The following is a 21,308-nucleotide window of genomic DNA, read 5'->3' on the forward strand; positions in this document are numbered from 1 at the left end:
CAGCCTTTGCTTAGCACCAAGAATTACTTGTATTAACATCCAGTGCACCGTTCTGTAAAGGTGAATTTAAAATCAGTGATTAAAAAATAGAGCTATTATGTTTTAAGTATAAAACCAGGTTTTATTTTGCTTATAGTGTCTAGAAGAACCCTTATACCTGTGTTTTCACCTCCATTGATAGGCAGGGAAGCTACTATGAATGCCTCAAGTACTGCTTAGTTTTTAACTCAGGTTGTTATGTACATACAGAATTTTTGTTGCATCATTTCTTCCGTTTATATGTTGGCAGAGAATTCTGTTTTCTCTGAGGCACTGTCCCTTCCTGCTATTCCCAAAGATCATTTTTAAGGAATGAAAACTTCCTTTGTCATAGCATCTGGAGCCATTATTCCATTCCAGTTATGCTGGCATTAAACTAATTGCTGATTAGCAGGTATAATGAACAAATGCAACTGCCAGTGTAACAGAAAACAGTTGGGGTTTTGTTTGCTTGTTTTTATAGCACTGATAAAAATCCCATTTCACAATGAAAAGTTAATGAGCATGACTGTTCTTCATTATATGGGTATTACTAGGTGCTAAAAACATGGCTTCTTAGCATGTTTGAGTTTGACTGTAATATTAGAACTTGCTGACATTTTGGTGTGAGATTAGAATTAAGATACAGCAGGCCAGGTTGGAGGGGAAAATTTATTAAAAATTCCCAGGATTTCCTTTTTGCTTACACAAACTCAACACTCAGGCAGGGGCTTCCCTGCTGATTTTACTAGGTACTTGAGTTACCAAGTTAGGAAGATTAATTTAGGAAAGCTGATTGCTCTCTTGAACAGCAGGCTTTACTTTAGTGTGAAGTGCAGATGGCCATTTGTGGTTGCTCAATTGTTCTGTGGAATTTAGTAGAAGCAGAGCCTGTTTCATGCTGTAGGAAGGAAGACCTCCTGAGGGTTGAAATGAATTCATCCAACACCCACAACAGAATGTTTATCTTTCAATAAGGTGCCACTGTATTTGCTTTCAGGAAGGAATGACCAAAGGCTCATGACTTACAGAAGGTAGGTATATATAATGCTGTTTCCAGTAGATGACAATAGTTATTTGCCTCTGAAATTCTGTTGAAAGGTCTCTGGGGCCAGCTGCTTACAGAGGAGATCACTGCAGGTGGTGTCCCCTGGAGGTTTTTATTGGAATGCAGGTGCCGTGCTGCCCCAGCCACCGCTCTGGGGAGCGTGTCAGTGCCGGGCTCTCCTGCTGGGTAACTCCCAGCTGGCACCCCCGCCCCTTTCCCAGGGGAGCCACGGCACAGGGCTGGCCCCAGCCCTGCAGCCACCTCACCTCACCTGCACTGCAGCCAGTGCCAGGGCAGAGCAGGGCGGGCAGGGACTGACAGGTGCTCGGGGACAGAAAATATGTAACTCTGCTTTCTACAGGAAACTGTCTGGCTCCCAAATGCCAGGAGAATTTTGCTGTTCCTGCCCTCCATCCTGCCTGGAATTCAGTCCTCCCCACACCTCCCCAGAGCCTAATCGCTCTTCCGGTTGCAAGGACAGAGTGGGACAAGAGCAGGGAAACTTGAGTTTTTTCAGCTTAAAACAGCTGAGCTGCCTTTTTCCCAGCAACGTGCCAAGCCTGCTCTCTCTGATAACTCCTGAACTTCAGTCTAGAAGTGATGGTGCCCTGAGGAGCAATTGGGAAACTTAACAGAATGAAAATATTTGCCTCTGGGTATACTTTTTGGCCAGGTGCTGGTGTCTGGATGTTGTGTAACACATAAACAGCCAGGCTGGAGATATGTGCAGGACACACATATAAGAAATTCAGTGTGCCCCAAATGTATCATTTTATTAAGTGCAGGCAGATGCTTGATGTAGCCAGATCTGTGTTGGGGAGAAGTGGTTGAACACCTTAAAATTCATTAAAATGTTTTCTGGGTGGGAAAAAGATGCATTTGGGGAAAACTATTCAGCCAGTCTGTGTACAGTAATTGAAATGAGAGGGCACAGTACTGGAGACTCCTGTCTTCCCTCCCCTGGGGAATACCCTTCTCCAGATAGTTAAAAAAAGTTGCTTACATCAGGCAATGTCCTGAACTGCTGTTTGTATGATTATTTACAAGAGCATAGAAAGTATTAAATAGTTCTCTGACAATTTTCATAAAGACTTTAAATACTTCATGGCTTTTTGTTCCTGCAGCTGTACTCCCAGTGCACTCATAAAATCCCTCCTAACCTATAACAGATTGTAGGGCATTTGGTTTTTAGCTGCCTGTGTAATGTCTTCCCATCTAAGAGAAGTCAGCTGGAATCTGCAGGGTTTTTTCCTCAGCTCTAGTTGAGGCTCTGTTAATTGGTACAGTCACATGTAGTGTTTACTTTTACCTGTAAGGATGGAAGATGTTGCAGTGGCAGCAGTGCTGACTCCTTCCAGTGTCCTTGAGAGGACAAGTACCGAGGTACCTGGGGAATTCTTTGGCAAAGGTGATGTGCTTTTAAAAATACTTTTTTTTTTTTTTTTTTTTTCCCAATAGGATGCACACACAAATTTAGGCTGTTCAGTTATGCCAGTATATTTTTGGCAGCTGCCCTGAGACTGATTCCAAGGGCAGCTGGAGGTACAAGAAGGAACCCAGGGGATGTTTGCTGGGCAGCCAGGCTCTTGGGGCTCCATAACAGCACAGTGCAAAGGAGCAGGGCATCCATCAGTGCCAGGCAAGACCTGGATGTTTCTATTTGCAGATCCAGCATCTCCTACACAACTTAAGTCTCATGCCTCCGGCCAGATGCAGGTAAAATAAAACAGAGACACTTTACCAGTGAAACAGTGTTTAATATAGTTAAATTACTTAAATAGATTTCAATTTCCATGGGAAATCATAACTGTATCCATTTTTGCAAGATCCAGAGTAAAGAGTGTGTGAATACCCCTTGAAATGATCATGACACACTGTCAACAATCACAGCTAGAGATACTGGGGACTTGAAATTTCATTGACAACACAACTTCATAAGATGAATCAAAAGTTAAGAAGACTGCAGACTTTTGGAAAGCGGAAAGCAAACCTAAAACCAAGTGTATGGCATGAAGGTAATGAAATTCAGTGAGGGACAAAGGGGATGGGAGGTGGAGGAAGGGAGAAAGGCATAACAGCATGATGCAACTTAAGTATTTTGCAAACCAGGAAAGATGTAAAGGAGCAAAAGTATAGTACAAGGGCAGACTTGGCAGTTTTACAGAAGTCAATATACTATACTTTTCAGAGATGTTTCCTAGTGGAAGGGAGAAGGAAAGGGGAAATGCCATTTAAGCTTATGTTTAAATGGCTTAATGCTCGGGTCATGCTTAGCAATAGAGCAAAATTAATTAAGACAGATCCATGGATTTTCACTTATTGTCATTGTCGAGTAGGAAAAAGAAATCGCCACCACCATAGTGCAATCATTATGCTGTGAGTACTACAATAATTCTGCCCTGAGAAGAGTGGAAAACAAGTTTATTAAATGTCAAAAGACTGGAGTAATTTTTAGTGCTAGCCAAATTCAATATCAAAACTTTCCCCTCATAGAATATAAAAAATATAGCTTTTTTTAAATTATTTTCTTTTTTTAATAAAATATCAAGGGATTTTTCTTTCATAGTTAGAAAAGGTACATAAATGATAACAGTGAACTATTCAGAAACCCCCCCACTAGTGATAAAGATGCCCAACACAGTATCAATGGCACTATTTTAAGGTCAACCACCTCATATACACACTTGCCATCATAATCTTTTTTGAAGATCACCTAATTCCTGAAAATTGAAAATCTGTGAATCAGTTTAAATAAGTGCTTACTACAGGAAAGTCAACTGGATGCTGCAGCACATAGTTCCTTGTAATGTCACATGGCAGTTACAATGTCAGACAACTCTCAGATCAGCAGGATTCTATTAAGACCATCTATGAAAAATGATTTCTTAAAAATAAGTTCAAATGAGCTTTTTTCCTTTTCTCATAAGAGCTCCTGTTAAGAGTTAGAAGATTTGGTTAGAGCTCTTTTTGACATGTTTGATACCATCTCAGAAGCTAAAATTCAAAGGTCCTGTTTCCATTGGGAAGCCGTCACCCTCTGCTGAAATGCTGCACGAACAATTCTGTGACTACTGTGGGTTTTTCCTCTTCTTTGGGGTTGTAGATTTTTCTGGATATTCATTTTAAAATGCATCTGATTCAGCCTGGAAACTCACCTGTTTGTTGTTGGTTGATTGTATAGTGATAATCTGAAAACTGCCAAGTCTGTGTTCAGAGTATTACACAGAAAAAAATTACACAAAAGTCTACAGGTTATATACATCTCCCCCCACACCTCAGTGTGGACAGCCTGCCTTCTAATTTATATATAATTTACAAAATATAGAATTTGGTATATCTGTTAGATCTCCATGTTCTCGATATTACAAAATAAAAAATACAAAAAAACCCACAACAAATTTCAGGGGAGTTCCCCCCACAAAGTGTCTCTTGTTTACATCTAGTCTTTCCCATGTAAACTGATAGATACCAAAGAAGAGCACAGACGACTTTTTAATAAATACGGTTGTAGAGCCATCTTCCTTTATCCTGATCTTCCCCTTCATCAGGTGTGCCAGCCCCACTCAGAAGAGCAGTCATTTAGCCATGGAGAAAAAGGGAAAAGAGGGGGCCAAGGCTATAATGTCTTTTCACACTAAAACATTACCAATGCCCTTCTAAAAAGGCCTTTTTGTGTGCTGCAACAGTGGGTGTCAGTTTTGAAAGCCCATTCAAAACAGCTAATAAAAGCACAGTGGTACACTTCAAATAGCTGGCAGTATGGGATGGAAACATTATGGGAGTGCAAATCCATTCCAAAATAATGCTTTGTAGTGAATCATACATTCCTTCAACCAAGTAAATGTTGTGTTGCATCAATAAATACTTAAATAGCTTCTTATGCCATCCTGTGGTAGCAGCCTTTTTAAAAATGCCGAATTCATGTCTTAGCTGTGAACTCTGTAGTGCACATCTTTGGTCAGCTTAGCACTCAGCCAGGAACAACTCCAAGGTGGTTTCTTTCTCTTGCCTTTTTTTATGGGTGGCCAAAGAATTTGCTGATACCAGCTCTAAAGTCATGGGGTTGAAATTTCAACTGCACCACATGTTCAGCTTCACTGCCAAAAAGTGATTCTTCTCCGACTCACAATCCTGGGTAATGCAAAATCCGTCTTTGTGTGGCGCTGCAGTCAGTGCTAACTAATTGGAGGCCCTTCATTTAGAAAGTAGGTGGTCATTTCTCCTTTGCCTTTGACCTTTATGACCCCTCGATACTCCAGCTGGTAGTTGTTGGCTGCTAAAACCTGGTACATGTCCGTGGTTACCTGCAGAATAAACAAGAGTAAACAGATGCTTGCCTTGTCTTCCACACAGTTTTTCCATCTGCTTTTGGAGTAATCCATGCACAGAATAAAGTAGGATCAACTGCTTTGATTCTAAGTCAATCAACATTTGCACATCAATCACTAACTGAAAGGTTGGCACAAGTTGCTGAACAACCATTAGAATCTGAGAAAGTAGATGTCACAGACAGTTCACAGCTGGGGAAACTGCATTTTTCGAGGAGATCACTGGATAAAGCCTAACAAATTTTTAAAAGACACCAGTCAGTTCAGTCTACTCAGATGCATTCATTGTATCACTGCAGTGGCAGTAGGGAAATAGGTCAAACTCACTAAAATATCCTCAAAAATTACCTAGAAGTTACAAAGTGGATGTACAGCTTAGAAGTAGGGTTGTTTTTATGAAGGAGAAGGTAGTGGGCAATGGGAGAGAACTGATAGAATGGAATACTCCAGCCAGCATCCAAATTGTCTCTGCAGAGGCCATTTAAAAATAATCACGTGTGCTGCAGAACAACTGAAGTTTAAAGACCAGATTTTCTGAGGTATTTATTCATTACAAGGTATTTTCTCACCCATTTTCAGGTGGCTTTACAGACCATCTTGTAGGGAAGCTTGAAGAGTGATGGATAAATATTGATCCAGTTAGCTGACAGGCAAGGAAACAGCATGGCTGCCCCTCTTGGGCTTTACATCAGCTGCTCTATTTTTATAACCCTTCAGTATTTTCCCAAGGAATGACATTCTGTTACTGTGGACATTGGCTCAGCAAAAGCAGAACAGTGGAATTGAATCACTCACTGGAAAGGTCACATCTGAAGGCCGAGGAGATGTGTGATTGTCAGACAGGTCCCATTAACCCCTAAACAATCCTCTTTCTTTGTGGTGTATCCCTATCCTGCTGATGCCTGGACCCTTGCTGGCCACATGTCACATATGGCACAGTGAGCAGCAAAGTGAATTACAGAAATACATGGCGGAGTCAGGCCCTTGGAAAACGGAGCAACCACCACACACAGCTGAGCAGCGTGTGTGAGCAGGGATCAGACAGGAAGTGTGCTCAGTGCTAGTGAGGCACACAGGGAAGGGAGCTCAGCTCAGCACTTCCACCCAGAACTCAAGTGCAAGTTTTTAAATGAAGGTTGGAATGTTGGTCACAATTAAAAGACAAAACTTGCTGGTACCACCAGCATTCCCTAAGTGACCTTTCAGTTCTGTGTATGGAATAAAGGAGTAAACTGAACCCACAATTTAAATTCTAATTAAGTTTCAAAATGTGTAAGTGACACAGGGCTGGCAGTGTAATTTTTCCAGGGATTGCCTTACCTGAATCCTGTCAGGCACTCCTGTGCTGTCCATTCTGCTGGCTACATTCACTGTGTTGCCCCAGATGTCGTACTGGGGTTTGCGGGCTCCTATCACCCCAGCTACGACAGGACCAATATTGAGTCCTGGAAGGAGAGGAGAAATACACTTAGATCCATTTGCTTGAGGGAGGTTATTTTTCACACAGTAAAAACCCATCCTAAGGCTCACTGGTTCTAACAGTGCTTTACCCTGTCATGTAAAGCTATGGCCAAACTGTGGGGAGAGAAATGTTAAAACATAATTTGACTTCTTCAATCCATTATGCCCAACTGACTGGCAGGTTGGGCTGGATCTGCTCAATCCACAGCTACTTTCCAGTGCCAGATAATGGGATAAAGTTTGTTTGCCACCTGGCTAAACAAGCAAACTGCTCACTTGAAGTCAGCACATACCTGCAGCAATGCTGAGGGCCTGCAAGGAAGCAGCCCAGAACCTTCCAGAACAAATACCACACTTGACATCCTCAAATTTCTTATCCCCTTTCTGTCACTTTTTATTTCTTGACTTGAAAGACAATTTAATGTCCAAGAATGCCAGAATGGGAAGCACAGGGGCAAAAGGTCAAGCCCAAGGTCAACCGCCATGTAAAACCATGCTGTGGTAGGAGCTACACTGCTTCTAATTCTCTAGGGAGCTTCAGTGATGCTGCTGTACCCTAAAAAACTACTGTGATGTTTCACAGAGGCTGAGGTGGTCACCAGGCACCAATCAACATCACTGTACAGCTAATGTAACATCTTTGTTTTTTACAGTCCATAAAATCCCCAGCTCAGAATGACCACTACCTACATGGAATCCTGTGAGCACAAGGACATTACCTATCTTCATCTGGAAGTTGTTGAATGAATGCTCATTAATGTATTTCATTTGGTCCATTAACCTCATGGCAAAATCTGCCAGAGCTTTGATGTGTGTCTTGCCTTCCTTGTCGTAAGTGGAGTCGTTGAGGCCTGAGGCAGCCATATAGGTGCTGCCAATGGTCTTGATCTTCTCCAGCTGCCGGAATTGGTCTTCACTTATGATCTGTGGCACAAGAGCAAAAGAAGCAAATAAACCTTGACAAACACACAGATGCTGGCAATGTCCATGCCACATGTCCTGCCTTGCTGCAAGCATTACTAAGTAGTGGACAGAGGCAAGAAGATAGAGGAAGAAAGGGGATTAGATACTCAAAGGAGTGACAAAGGAATAGAAGGAATTTCAGTGTTGAAAAAAAATAAAACTGAAGACTCCTAGAGTAAGGAGAAATGAACCATGGATTCGGTATTTTCAGTTAACTTTGTTCACCAAGATTTTCTGTGACTTACTTCATCAAAATCAGCAATGATCTCATTGAGCAGCCTCAGACACTCCACCCCTTCATTGTTGGCTTCCAGCTCCACGTAGAACTCGGAGAAGTTGCTAATGGAGGCGAACATGACAGCCACACACTCGCAGGACTGGTAGTACAGTTCATCATTGCGCCGCTCCTGAGCCAAGAAATGGGCGGCCACATCCTTGGGCAGGATGTTGTGGAGGAGGCGCCGGTTGTAGGCCTGCAGCTCCTCCATTTCCTCCTTCTCCTCGGTGGCCTAGTTTAGGGGGACACACAGTGATGCACTTACTCCTTTGGTAGCTGCTCTGGGGAGGTGAAAAAACTGAAAATTTACTTGCAGTGAGGGTACAAATAGAACAGAGGAAATTGCAAAGGAGAGCAGAACCAGGGAGATGCAGAAACTTGGGTTCTGCAGTGGAAAATGCTCCATCTCTTCGTGCACATAGGTATGGAAAAGCAGGCAGAGAATAATGGCAAAATCCAGCATTGTATTTCTGAGCCCCGAACTGGGTAACCACTCAGCTCACCCCTTCCACTGTTTTACCATTTATAAATCAGGATTACAATGTTTATCTGCTTCACAAGGAGCTTTAATTAATTGTTGCTTCCTCAGTGCTTTGTACTCAAATCACAAAGACCTATAATTAGAATGATGTCCTGCCACCCAGAAGGCAGAAAATCTAAATAAAACCTGCAGTCCTGCAGCCCCCCAGCCATGAGTGCTGGCCAGAGCCCAGGCCTGTCCTGCTTGCTTGGGAATCACATAGAGGGCCCCAACAGCACTCATGGGCACAACTAGTGAAAACATTAACAGTGCAGCCAGGGACAGGAGCATAGTGTGGCATTATCCACAGTGTGTTGGTTACCCAGTACTGTTGCCTTGGGGCTAATGAAGGCTGGACATGGAGCCAGTTCCCACTGCTTAACAGGAAACTGAATGCAAATGCAAATGTGAATTTTTCACACCCTTGAACACAGCAAACTAAAGCTCACTGAGCTCTGGGAAACAATTCAGCAGTGAATATGAGCTTCCTATATTTATAAATTGTGTTACATTACATGTTCCTGCAGCAGTAACAGCTCAGTTGCCTGAATTCATTAATCTCAACATTCAGATCTATAACCCTTTACCATGGGGACCATCCAAGGTGCATTTACAAGGAAAAAAAGGTTGAAGAAAATAGCTGGGATGAGATGCACAGTACCAAAGAAGAGCAGTGCATTATTAGCATGCCCAGTTATAAGACAGATTCAGATTAAATTCAAAGGCACTTTATCACATTCCTCAACTTGACAGGGAAGAGCTCAGCCATTTTATATTAATGCCAAAGACCACATGTGATCCTCCCACAGCCAACACCCACTCACCTGAAGTTTCCAGAGGAAATCAAGCCTTGCAGTGGATTCCACTTGCTGGGCATGCAAGTACAGTGCCAGGACAAAGACAGAAATGATGACAGGGGTCACAATCTTCAGCGCCACTCGTGTCGTCACTGGGGGGCTGCAGCCAAGGAAAGAGCAAAACTTCCTGTCACTGGAAGAGCACAGCCTTGCCATGCCCCACGCTTCCCATTTAAGGCTAACTTGCCTCTCAGGAAAAGGCTTTTTTTTGCTTTCCCCTCAAAGCCTGTGTTGGTAAAGGGACAAACAATACCTGCAAAGAGCTGGAGACTGGCTCACGGGTGCCAGTTTCTAAAGGAGGACTTGGAAATTGGAAAAAGTAATCCAACTTCTCAGAAAGGGCTGTCACTGATATAGAGGCCACTCTTCAGAGAATGGCCACACATGCTAAGGGTGACAACACTGAAGTGCTGACAGCCCCTCAGACTGTGCTCATCCTTGTCTTCTGCTCTGGCTTCCCTGGGCTCCTGAGTCTGGAACTGCTCTAACTCATGGCATCTCTAATTAGTCACTTCTTAATGGGCTTTGTCATGTAAGTGCTCTGTAAACTGAAAAGAGCACTAAGGCACATTCACACCTCCTCTGACAAGCAGGCAAACAAAAACTGTTAAATATGAATTACAGAGGTATACAGTATGAAAATATTTTGATAAAACCTTTAAATTGTATTACAAATAAGCTCTGAGCTGACATACAGTCCCACAGGAAAGAGGATGCTCTGAGAGTAGCTATACATACAAAAGGGCAACACTCATTCCATTCAGGGCATTGGCACTGTGTTATTCCAGCTCACAGCAATGCACAAACACCAGACACTACTGGTGATTCAGTGTGCTGATATTGTACCTTGTGAAGAGAAAATACCCACCAACAAAAACCTATAAAATATTTAATGCCAAAGTGACTTACCACGAGGATGTATCATTTCCAGACACGCTGAAAAAAAAAAAAAAAAAGCACGAACACAAGGTCAGTGGAGTGTTTGGCTCCCTGCAGCTCCTGCCCTTGTGCACATCATTGCACAGCACCTCTGCAGTGTGGCACCTCTAACACTGTGTGGGGCTACAGCTCTTTTGAAGCAGAAAAGTACTAAAAGATGGGAGGGGGAGGAGGAAAACAGGCTTCTGAGCTACACTCAAAACTCCAGAGTGATCGTGTCACGTGGTTAATGTGGGTAAAATATCTAAGAAACATTAAGAGTGAGAGAATAATTTGGGATTTTGATGTCAGTGTGGGATGCTTGGCAAATGCCTGTGCATCCATCACTACTTCATTAGGTCAGACTACAAAATTTGACCTAAGGAAGAAAGCTTTGGACTTTTTTTATCTTGTGAGGGATAGCTCCTTTCTTCTCCTTTTATTGTGGCATGGAGATGTGTTTAATTCCTTTAAGTCTAATCCTGCTCCCTTCTTCTGCACGTTCCTCACTGCCAGCTTGTGCCCAGCTCTGTGTACCACATACGAGGGCACTGAAGGAAAGAAACCCTTTAGCACATTCCTATTTCCGTTGACAATTTGCAAAGTAGCCACGTGTATCAGAGCTGCTGGGGGAGATGGAGGGTGTGCTTTTTGACACTGAAAGTATGGAATGGAGCTTTCTGGTAGGTAGCAGCTGTCTGAGCTCCTGATTGATTGCTTAATGCTGCTGGCTTTGTTCTTGAGTGTGGGTGGAGTATTAGGTGGCTGAGAACCATGCACAAGCATCTTTTAAAACACTATTTAAATGGAAGGAAAGAGATCAGTGTTTAAATTACTATAGTGTCATTGATGCAATTAGAACTTTGCAGGCTACAAATGTGATATTAGCCTGAGAATGTGACAGATCTCTAGAGAGCTTCAGGCCACAGTTTTATGGGGTTAGAGGGAACCTTGCTACACAATCAAAATGTTCAAAATCAACATAGGCAAGGGAACCTAACTGGGCATAACATCAAAAATAAAAGCATAGCAACTCTCTAACCTTGTTTGTTCCAAGACATTTTCTGCAGTTCTGAGCATGGCATTTCTTCTGACATGGATTTTGCAACCCACTGTTGTCTTGCACACAATCTATGGCATGGATCTTGGCTAGCTCCAGCACTGAACACATGTGCTGGGACACAAGACACGGTTTGGAAAGCCTGGGGACTCCCACATTAAAGGCTAGATCTAGCTGGAGACACTTCCCACATGCAGCATGATTCCCCTGCTTCCCTAAATTGCCAAGGATGGCCATGGATGACTGACTGCTCCCCTTATCACTCTCTCTTATGATGGCAGCATGGCAGATCTGACCCTTAGTACTGAGGCTACTGCTCACTGTGGGTGTCACTCTTGCTCTAAAACCTCCATCAGAGACTGTGAAGTGCAGCAAACCCAGTATTTACAGTAACTCTCTGGAAAAGTGAAGATGCCCAGTGCAAGCAGTACGGGGGTTACATTAGTAGGTTGTTCCCCCATGGAACAGAGACTCCCAGTAGCAGATGGTTCTTTAATTACTGGAAGGGAACACAGAGAGAAGCTTGCTAACCACACTCCTGCTCAAGTGAAGTGCACATTTGTAGCAGGAAAGGCAGTTCATTTTAGAGACAGCTCGCATTGGACCAAAGCATCTCACTTTTCCCAGCCACAGTGGCAAGGACAGATAGCTGGAACAGAGATGATGAACAAATCACAGGGCAAAGCTCTTTGGGCTTCCCTGTGCAGGAACTCAGTTTAGGAGATCACACTGGCTCATCTTTAAGCCAGTGCATTAGTTCCATCCTCTGCACAGGAGAAAGGTAACACGATAGCCCTGTGCATCCACTTACACTCCATGTGTCACAGGCTGCAGTCAAGTCTAGCAACTCCCCACGTGCTCTAATCAGCCTTTCAGCTGCCTCCATGCTGGGCTGGTTTGTACACACAAGTGTGAAGTGACATCTGCATCACTTCTAATTAGTCAGAGTACCATACTGGCTGCAGAGCAGACACTAATTATGTAGCTACAATGGGCACCCAATTAAAGTAGTATGAGGTCATGGTGGCTTTTCTGGTTTTTTAGTATCAACTGGACAATAAGGTCTATCTCTGAACACTGTGCTACATGCTGAGCTCCCATTTGCCACAACACACAAATGGCCTTCCAGGCACTGAGGCAATAAATAGCCATCCGTGGAGCTCTTTGGACAAAAAAAAATTGCCCTGGATTCCACTGGAATAGAGTTAAATTTCTTCCTAGCTGGTGCAGTGCTGTGTTTTGGATTAAGTAGGAGAATGATAACACACTGATGTATTAGCTGTTGCTAAGTAGTGTTTATACTAAGTCAAGGACTTTTCAGCTCCTCAACAGCCCCAGGGAGCAGGCTGGAGGGACACAAGAGGTTGGGAGGGGACACATCCAGCACAGCTGACCCCAGCTGGCCAAAGGAATATTCCACACCATATGGCATCACACTCAGTATGGGAACTGGGGGGAAATCTGGCCTGCTCAGGAAATCCTGCTGCTCAGGAACTGGCTGGGCATTGGTTGGCAAGTGGTGAGTAACTGTATTGTGCATCACTTGTTTTATCTATTCTAATAAAATAATAATAATAATAATAATAATAATAATAATAATAATAATAACAACAACAACAACAACAACAACAACAACTACTTTTATTTTCTCTCTCTTCTGTCCCATTAAACTGTCTTTACCTCAACCCATAGGTTTTCTCACTTATCCCCTTCCAGCTCTCTCCCCCATCCCAGCACAGGGCAGTGAGTGAGTGGCTGTGTGGGGCTGAGCTGCAGCTGGGGCTGAACCACCACACAAATCCCATTTAGTGAGAGATAATACAGCATCACAGAAAACTATTTCTGGGAAAACATTCTAACCTTCTCCACTTTATTACTGACATTCTGATTGTGAAGTGATGTAAATTATACTTCCAAGTGCTGTAATTTCGCTTAGTGCTTGAATTGCAAGAATGAAATTATGTTTGAGATATAAAATGCTTTTATTTCACTAATTGTGTTAGAAAACACTAAATAGCTTCTGCTGATGGAACACCTAATATCTGAAAAAAAGAGAAGAAAATCTCATTCTCCCTATACCTCCCCACAGAAAGCTCCATGGGGTTTCCTACCTAATTTCACTCACTTGAGTTAACAAAATAATTTAAGTGATTACTGCAATGGTACCAAAATCTACACTTCCATTAACTAGCAATGCCAGCAAAAGCTATATTTCCATTAATTATTACTGGGCAGACAGAAATGGTAAAATCATGGAACAGTCATGTGAAGGAGAGGAGTAACCAGATGCATTAGGCTTGAAGGGTTGATGGTTAATGATGGCTTGGAGGGCTGATGGTTAATGGCCATCCTGAAATCTGAGCAACTGCAGAAGGTATTTGATAACACACTGGGAAGGGCCATGGGAATCTTCTCAAACACCCTGCTGTCCAAGGCAGGAACAACCACAGCTATCAGCCTTGACAAACAGCTCACCTAAATTGGCATCATTTGATTCATTCACATTTAAGTACAATTGTTGCCTACAAAGGGAAATTATCAAAACAAGGAGTTAACACAACAATGCAATTCCCATCAAGAAACAAAACTTGTGGAGGAGGACAGGCTTGTGGATGCGCCAAACTTCCCTCCCTGGTGTGGGGACCTCCAGGAGATGGGGACCAGCACAGCAGTGCAAGGAGGCTGCACCAGGATTGATGTGTGACTGATGACAAGCCAGCTTCTGTAAGTAAAAGGGCAACTGTCCACTCCCACCCTTCTGCTGGGAATTGTGCTGAGCCCAGCTGTGATACTGGCTTTTCAAACAAGGACATATATCCAGCAGCAACTGGCAAGAGATCACTGGCCAAACATCAAGCACCACCATTCCACCACCCCAAACTGGATTTGATATATTGTGGTGGCTCACATCACATCCCTGAGCCAGCTAAAGTTTGTTGGAGGATTTTTTTTTTCCTTATTTGAGAAATGACATTTCTATATTGGGAGTGTAATACCAGAATTAAGAATGACTAACTACAGCTCCCCATTTCTGGAAAAAAGCAAATACTGATCCACTCTGATTCCAGTTATATTCTGTTATTAATAGATAGTTCATTAGTCAAGTCCCACATTAAAAAGATCTTAAAGGGAACTGTATTCTCCTACTCTTCAGAGGCAGAGAGCAGCACTGGCAGAGCTTTAGCTTCCAGCCATGCCTTCTCTGGTATCCTGCACTGCCTTTGCTTGCACCACAGCCCTGGCACTCCCATCCACCAAATGCCACACTGAAACCACTGTGTAAAGAAATCAGGTGAAGATTTCAGAAGTGAAAGGCACTTACTAGGTGTTGGCTGTAACCAGGAGATCTGCATTGTCGAAAAGGTTGACCCCTGGCACTTCCACAATGAGAACATATATAAATTCAATTATTAACATAAGGATCAATTTTCCAATACAGCTGATCTGAAGGAACACAGAGCAGGCCAGGAGACTCAATAAGACACTGTAGGTAAAGTACTGTATAAAGAGAAAAATGGGAAAAAAACCAGAAGAGACATAAATGCCAGCTGGATAAATCAAAACTGAAAAGAAACTAAACACAGGGATAGAAAGAGATTGGTAGTTATGTAATTGAGCTGACCAAACATATAAATCTGGGGCTGCCTGTGGAATTCTCCCACATTACAAAAGTTAAAAACTGAATGAATGAAAAGGAAACTGTGGCATTTTTCTCCAGGCATTATGTGCTTCACTCTCAAGAGGCATGGGAATCACACCTGGTCACCCAAGGCTGTGACCCAGCTTTGCCCTGGACACAGTTACTAAATTAGCAAAAGGATCACCCAGTTACGCTGCATTAGGTCATGCTTTAAGGCCAAATTCTAGACTCATATTTGCATATCTGTACAACACATAGGACCAAGGGTATTGGAAGCTCACACTCCTGGACAGATGCCCACTTGAGGCCAGTGGGAAAGCACTGCCCCCTCTGATGTGACACACTGGCTCCATCAGCAAGGTACAGGCTGGACAAAGTCCCCATACCCATCCCACAATAACCCCATGATAATTTGGCCAGCCAGCAGCTGCAGAGGTGCCCATGTGTGGCTGTGGAGCACCTCTGGCACACCTGGAGCTGAGTTTTCAGCACCAGTGCTCCCCAGCGTGACTACAGGTCATTAATGGCTCCTGGGAAAGATAACAGGGATGCAAAATAAAGAGAGGCATGTTATCCAGCTCACCACCTTCCTGCTATCAAATCAGTGAAGATTTAAGCTTCCACTCTGCCTGGACAGGCCTATTTCTGGCAAAAACCCCACATCATGTGCCTGAGGCAATTAATCCTTTCAGTACAAGCAAGCCCTAGTTGAAGCAGAAATATGCTTATGTTCTGAGCTCATTTATTAATAGTCCAATATATTAAACTAGAGAAAATAACTTGTACGGCTTGTACTTGACTCCTCAGGTTTGACTGAGGGGTAGGATTCCATTGTCTCCTGTGTGGACACTGGGAGGAACAGGGAACAGCTGTAGCAGATCCAACATGTGCCTTGCAGAGTGCAGGTGAGGGACTCCTCACTTCTTAGCCATTGAACAGAAGGACCTGGCTCCAGGTTCCCAGAGCAACCTCAGTATGCAAAATGGCTATTCCTCATTGCTTAAAATTCCTCTCTGTCCCGGGCCAGCACTCCATACAAATTCATGGTGGGCACAGACTGTTTCTCCACTGTGACAGATTCTGCTCTTGGGTCTTTCTGCAGACTAAAGCCTCTCACAGGTTTAAAGTCAAGTAATGGTAGTCTCAGAAACCTCACTGAGTCACAAAGGGACAATATTCCCGTTAACTTAAAAGGAAATATGTCCAGTAGGATACCAGGACTTTCAGTAGCACTTTGGACATCTGGATGGTAACAGATCCACCATAAATCTGTCAGGTCCCCATAAACCCAGATGACCGTGACATAAATTCTATCTTCATCCTAGACAGAGTTGTTTTTCCTTTTCAATTTCCAGTAAACAACACATGTAACAGCTGTGACCTAAAAACTCAGAGAAAGGTCTTGAATAGCTATGCAGAAAGATTTTTTTTTTCCTTTTCCTTTTTTTACCAGTGTGAAAAACATATCTGGGCTGGGAGTTTGGTTGGGTTTTTTTTCCATTAGAAGCATTTAATTTTTTTCTAAATGAATATCCTGAAGACACAGAAATTGCATTGCAAATTGAAGCAGACCACAGTCTGGGCTGCTGACCTGTCTAAGGCCAGACCTACCATATCTTGGGAAAGAATATATAAGCCAAGTTTTTCATCAGGACATAAAACAATGGAGGGAAGCATCAAATCTATGACTAGACATTGATTTTCAGAGAACTGATTTTTAGGTAAAACTGAGCACTTACAAACTCCTTTGAAATGACTTGCAGTTCTGCATGCCATTAAGGACCTCATGGAGAGGGGCATTTACCCTGCTACAGGCAAGATCCAACTATTTTAAAAGCCTACTAATTATTCAGCCCTGAAGGAACTTAAACATTAATGTGGATTCATGATAATAACTTCAGACAATTTAGTCTGCACATAGTAGCCTGTGTCAGTCCTGTAATGTCATTCAAGAACTACCTTGCTTTCCTCAGAATGCCTGAGATTCATCACACAGGTTTTATAGCCTTTTCCAGACCAACCTCTGAAACCCATTTTTTTCTAGCAATACCTCTGGAAAGTTGCAGTTGGGCAAAGGACTGTCACAGAATCCCTGCAAGGTGCCCAGGCTGTAGTTGGAAGTCAGGTTGCTGATAAGGCAAATGTCCACCCGGTCAGGAGTGATGTTGTATTCAGCAGCCATGCAGCTGGCAAGATCCACAGTGCTGCACATGAACTGGAAAACAAAGATGGTATTAAGCTCTGCAGATAAAGAGAATAAAACAAAATAGTTTATACCAGTTTAAAAGCCCCTTGGAAATGGCTGTAGCAATGCGCAAAATATGCAACATGAAATCATCAGCTCATGTTTTACTGCATGTGCAGTAGGTATATTTTTTCCTCCCCCAAAATATTAATTAACAAAATCCAGGCCCCAGAGAACAGCCCATGTCCCTGTGAGCCTGAACTCAGCAGTGGTGTTTGCAATCACAACCAGACCACCTCAGCCCCAAAAGTGCAGCTCAAAGCAGAGTCATCACCGTGCCCATGATCTCTGCATGGCACAAAGGGCTGGCACAAAGCCTGGGGAACACTCATGTCCCACTCAGTATGGGGGGAGTTAAAGAACACATCAGCCTCGTGCCAGCCCTTCCTGCAGGTTGGTTCCTGCACTTGGAACAGAAGCATTTTTAGAGAATCACAAAAGGACCTGGGCACAAATCAGTGCCAGGCATATAATGGGCTCCAGGGATGGAGCTGTTGGGCTCCCATTTATATTCTGTGTCCAAAAAACAAAGGGCATCGACCTCAGATGCTGTCAGCCCTAGGCAGCATCATGTTAAATTCAGTGGTTTTAAGGGTCACAATGCTGCAGAGCACCAGTAAGAAAACAATGCAGAACTGAATGGATCAAAAGGAAATAATGGACATACCATGTTGACAAAGGCAGACAGAAAAACCAGGATAATGGCAAAGACCCCAACTAAGGTACTATTGGTCCTGGACTGTACAATCTTCTTAGAAAGAGTCTGGAGAGGAACTGGGAAAAGCTGAATGAGAGAAAAAAAAAAAAATCAAATAGAAACATAAAATCCTTGTTTGTTTATAACCTGCATTTGAGCTGCCTGCATCCTTCAGCACAGTCTGTGTGGATCCTCCACTGGGCTGGAGGATGCTGATGGGGATGGCAGCTCTGGGACAAGGGCAGCAGAGACGTGAGTGCCTCGTGGCAGCAGGCCCAGCTGGCTCTCCAAATCTACTTAGCCCTTCCTAATGGGAGTGATGGCTCCCGAGCCCAGATAGCATGGCTTGCAGGGCTGTGCTCATCCTGTCGTGAGAAGCAAACCACAAGCCATCTGTAGCTGAAATGGCCAGGAGCCTGAGCCTGCAAATTACTGGAGCAAAAATTCAAAAAAGCAGCAATGAAAACACACTTTTGTCATGTCCCTTTGATCACCAAGGCGTGTGGCAGGACTGACTCCCTGGTGCCATTTCACACACAGGCTGTTAAACTGCCCTGTGATCTGCCAGGCCCCTGGCAAAAGGCGCTGCAGACATCAGCTGGCCTGGGCTGCTCTGTGCACTCCGCTCCTTGCTCATGGAGATAAAACCCTCGAGTGAGGGCAGTCAGGGAGCTGCTGCAGCCTGGCTGACTCTGCTGGCAGGGCCAGGAGCTCCCTGCTGCTGGCTGCTGGCTGCAGGTGCTGCACGGCATTCCGGGCGGGAGCAGTCTGTGTGTCGGAGCAGAGGCTGCCCTGGTGCCCTTGGCTCACCCTGGAGGGGCTGAGGCCTCCCTGCATTGCTCTGGCTGCAAGAGTGTCCAGGAGAGGCCAAGGCAGCCCTGTCCACTGTCATGTGCCACTGCTGTGCCAGTGGGAGCTCAGGCTGGAGCAGGAATGATGGAAGCCCTGGTGCCCTGACACACTCCCACGGGAGACTGTCCTCCCAGTGCCCTGCCCCACACCACCATGCCAGCACACAGGGCTCTGCCCAGGCCTGCCCAAGCCTTCTCCAGAGCCCAGCTCTCCCTTCCCTCACTGCACCAATTACCAAGCCACTAGAGTGTATTTTTAGAGGCACAAAGAAACAGCAGCACAGCGCCATGGCACTGCAATTTAACTATGACTAATGTTTCTATTAAAAGTCTTGCTTTTCCCTTTTATCCTTCACTCTTACATCTTCAGATATGCAACATTTTGTCAGTGCTGTGCTTCCCACACAGCAGCCCTACAGTGTAATTACTGAGAGCTGCAGTGGCTGATTAGCTGGGGACTTTTTACAGAGCCAGGCAGAGGTTGTGGCAAGAGTTTTGAAAGAGCTGATTTCACCTGCTACCTGCACATGCTCCAGGTGAGAGGACAAGGCTCTGTGGGGGACTGATAAAGGGGAAAGAGGGGTTGTAGTTTATTTGCACTGAATGAAAATTAATTAAAATACACTGAAAGTTTATGCAATCCTTCAGGCTCAGTGGCAGCCACTATAAAACAAAGGAAAACACCTTTCTCTCAGAAATAAACCCTGATGACATAGAAATCCTTACCTTTGTTGATAAGCCAAGAACCAAAATATCTCTCTGCCCTACCATGTCCAGCTGCTTCCACAGAGATGTCAGCTAGCAGATCCCTATTAGAACAGGGATATGGAAAATCCAGTGGAGCTTTCCTCTGCTCTAGCCCCCATAGGATTTGGATGGAGAAGGAGGATCTGTGCTGCATTTAGACAGTTTTCTCACTAGATTAAAGAAGGACAAGTTTTCCTACCACTTCTTTGTTTAGGCCTCAAGGCCAAGCTCCACAAAGGTATTCAGGGATCTAACCTCCATCTGTAATCTGTGGGAAATCAGGCACCTAAATAAAACTTTGGAGTTTTTTGTTGTGGATCTTGGCTCAAGGCCCTGCTGCCAACAATCCCAAAAAAGCCTGACTTTGAACCAAGCCTGAGATATCAAGCAAAGCGATCAAGTGGAAGACACTAAAATTCTAATGAAAACATGTTTTCTTTGTATTAATCTTGGTTCTCATTACTTTGCAAACTAGGAAAAATTTTAGGTCAGTAAACAAGTACAGCTGGAAAAAGTCCTGAAGAAGAAAGAAATGCCAAAACCCACAGGAGGTCAGGGCTGCAGTTGAGAGTGCAACAACACAGTCATGCCATGCATCTGAGGAACCTCAGCCTCATGAACACTCATGGGGGCCCTGTCACATAAATCACTCTCTCCATTTCACAGAGGCAGGTGGAGGCCAGGAACACCTGCAGCTTGTAGGACTTCTATGATAGATATATATGGGGACCCCATCTCAGGTCTGACAATTCAGCTCCATCCTTGCAGTGCTTCCTCCACAAAAACATCCACAAGTCAGAGATATAGCACAAAAGTACAAAAAAAGAAAAGAAGATGACTTTCCCTCCCATTTTCACAAAAACAAAAATAAGACCTCTCCTCATAAAAGAAGCAGAATATCAGGACATTGCAGTACAGTGAAAATCCAAGCAGCCCTGCTGGTTGGTCCATTGGTTTGCAGTGCCCAAAGTGACACTCAAGTCAAGTGAAGAACAAATCTGATGAAATATCAGCTCCCAGGTGCATCTGCACTATTGAGAAGGGACTGAGAGAAAGGATGTGATCCATCTGGGCAGCTGAGATCTATGTTTGGGCAGCCACAAAAGCATGAGGTCACTCACTAGCACTCTTGAAATCCCCATGTAAAGAAAAATAACCACAATGGGAAGAAAGAAAATTGGATTGCCCAGTTGATTCCAGTTCACTCTGAATTGAAATGCATTAAGTGCAGGTGAAGAAAGGGCACTGCTGTGCAGGTGAAAGTACAAGTTTAAAAAGTGATCCAACAAGTAGTATGTTACACTGAAAAAAAATTCATAACCTCCAGCCATTTGCATGACAAGATTACTCCAAATAAAACCCATTCTTTGGAACAACAGCTGATCTAGGACAGAAGAGAAGTATTTCTTCTTTTAGTCTTCTTAACATCTAGTGTGGGTATGGAAAACTGCTTAGATAATTGCTGTTATGTTGTAAGATGAGGTCTTTAAGGTCTTATTTTTCAATTTGTAATAAGAGCCTTTGAGTCATTCTGAAGTACATTAAGATGCTGGAGTAAAAGACAACATCTCCAGGCAACTTGATGCTCAAAGTCCATTTATGTAACTTATTTCACAGTGATTATTAGTCTATTAAAAAGTACAGTTTTCAGAGGATTTTATTTTTCCTGGCTGAGACA

The 21,308-nt window shown here is 43.6% G+C and overlaps 1 protein-coding gene across 1 annotated transcript in view; it reads right to left on the reverse strand.

The window, feature by feature from the left end:
• Positions 1-2,783: 2,783 nt before the first annotated feature.
• Positions 2,784-21,308, reverse strand: part of ADCY5 (adenylate cyclase 5) — a 199,921-nt gene continuing 181,396 nt past the window's right edge. The window contains exons 13-21 of the mRNA XM_056496843.1: positions 18,003-18,119; positions 17,141-17,305; positions 14,773-14,948; positions 10,382-10,408; positions 9,440-9,572; positions 8,064-8,327; positions 7,575-7,779; positions 6,715-6,839; positions 2,784-5,370 (exon numbers count right to left, since the gene is read on the reverse strand). Coding sequence (XP_056352818.1) covers positions 5,242-5,370; positions 6,715-6,839; positions 7,575-7,779; positions 8,064-8,327; positions 9,440-9,572; positions 10,382-10,408; positions 14,773-14,948; positions 17,141-17,305; positions 18,003-18,119 — 1,341 coding nt within the window. The 3' untranslated portion in view covers positions 2,784-5,241. The remainder of the gene's footprint in view (positions 5,371-6,714; positions 6,840-7,574; positions 7,780-8,063; positions 8,328-9,439; positions 9,573-10,381; positions 10,409-14,772; positions 14,949-17,140; positions 17,306-18,002; positions 18,120-21,308) is intronic.

Source organism: Oenanthe melanoleuca, chromosome 7 (genome assembly GCF_029582105.1).
Source record: "Oenanthe melanoleuca isolate GR-GAL-2019-014 chromosome 7, OMel1.0, whole genome shotgun sequence".
In the NCBI taxonomy this organism is placed as follows: domain Eukaryota; kingdom Metazoa; phylum Chordata; class Aves; order Passeriformes; family Muscicapidae; genus Oenanthe; species Oenanthe melanoleuca.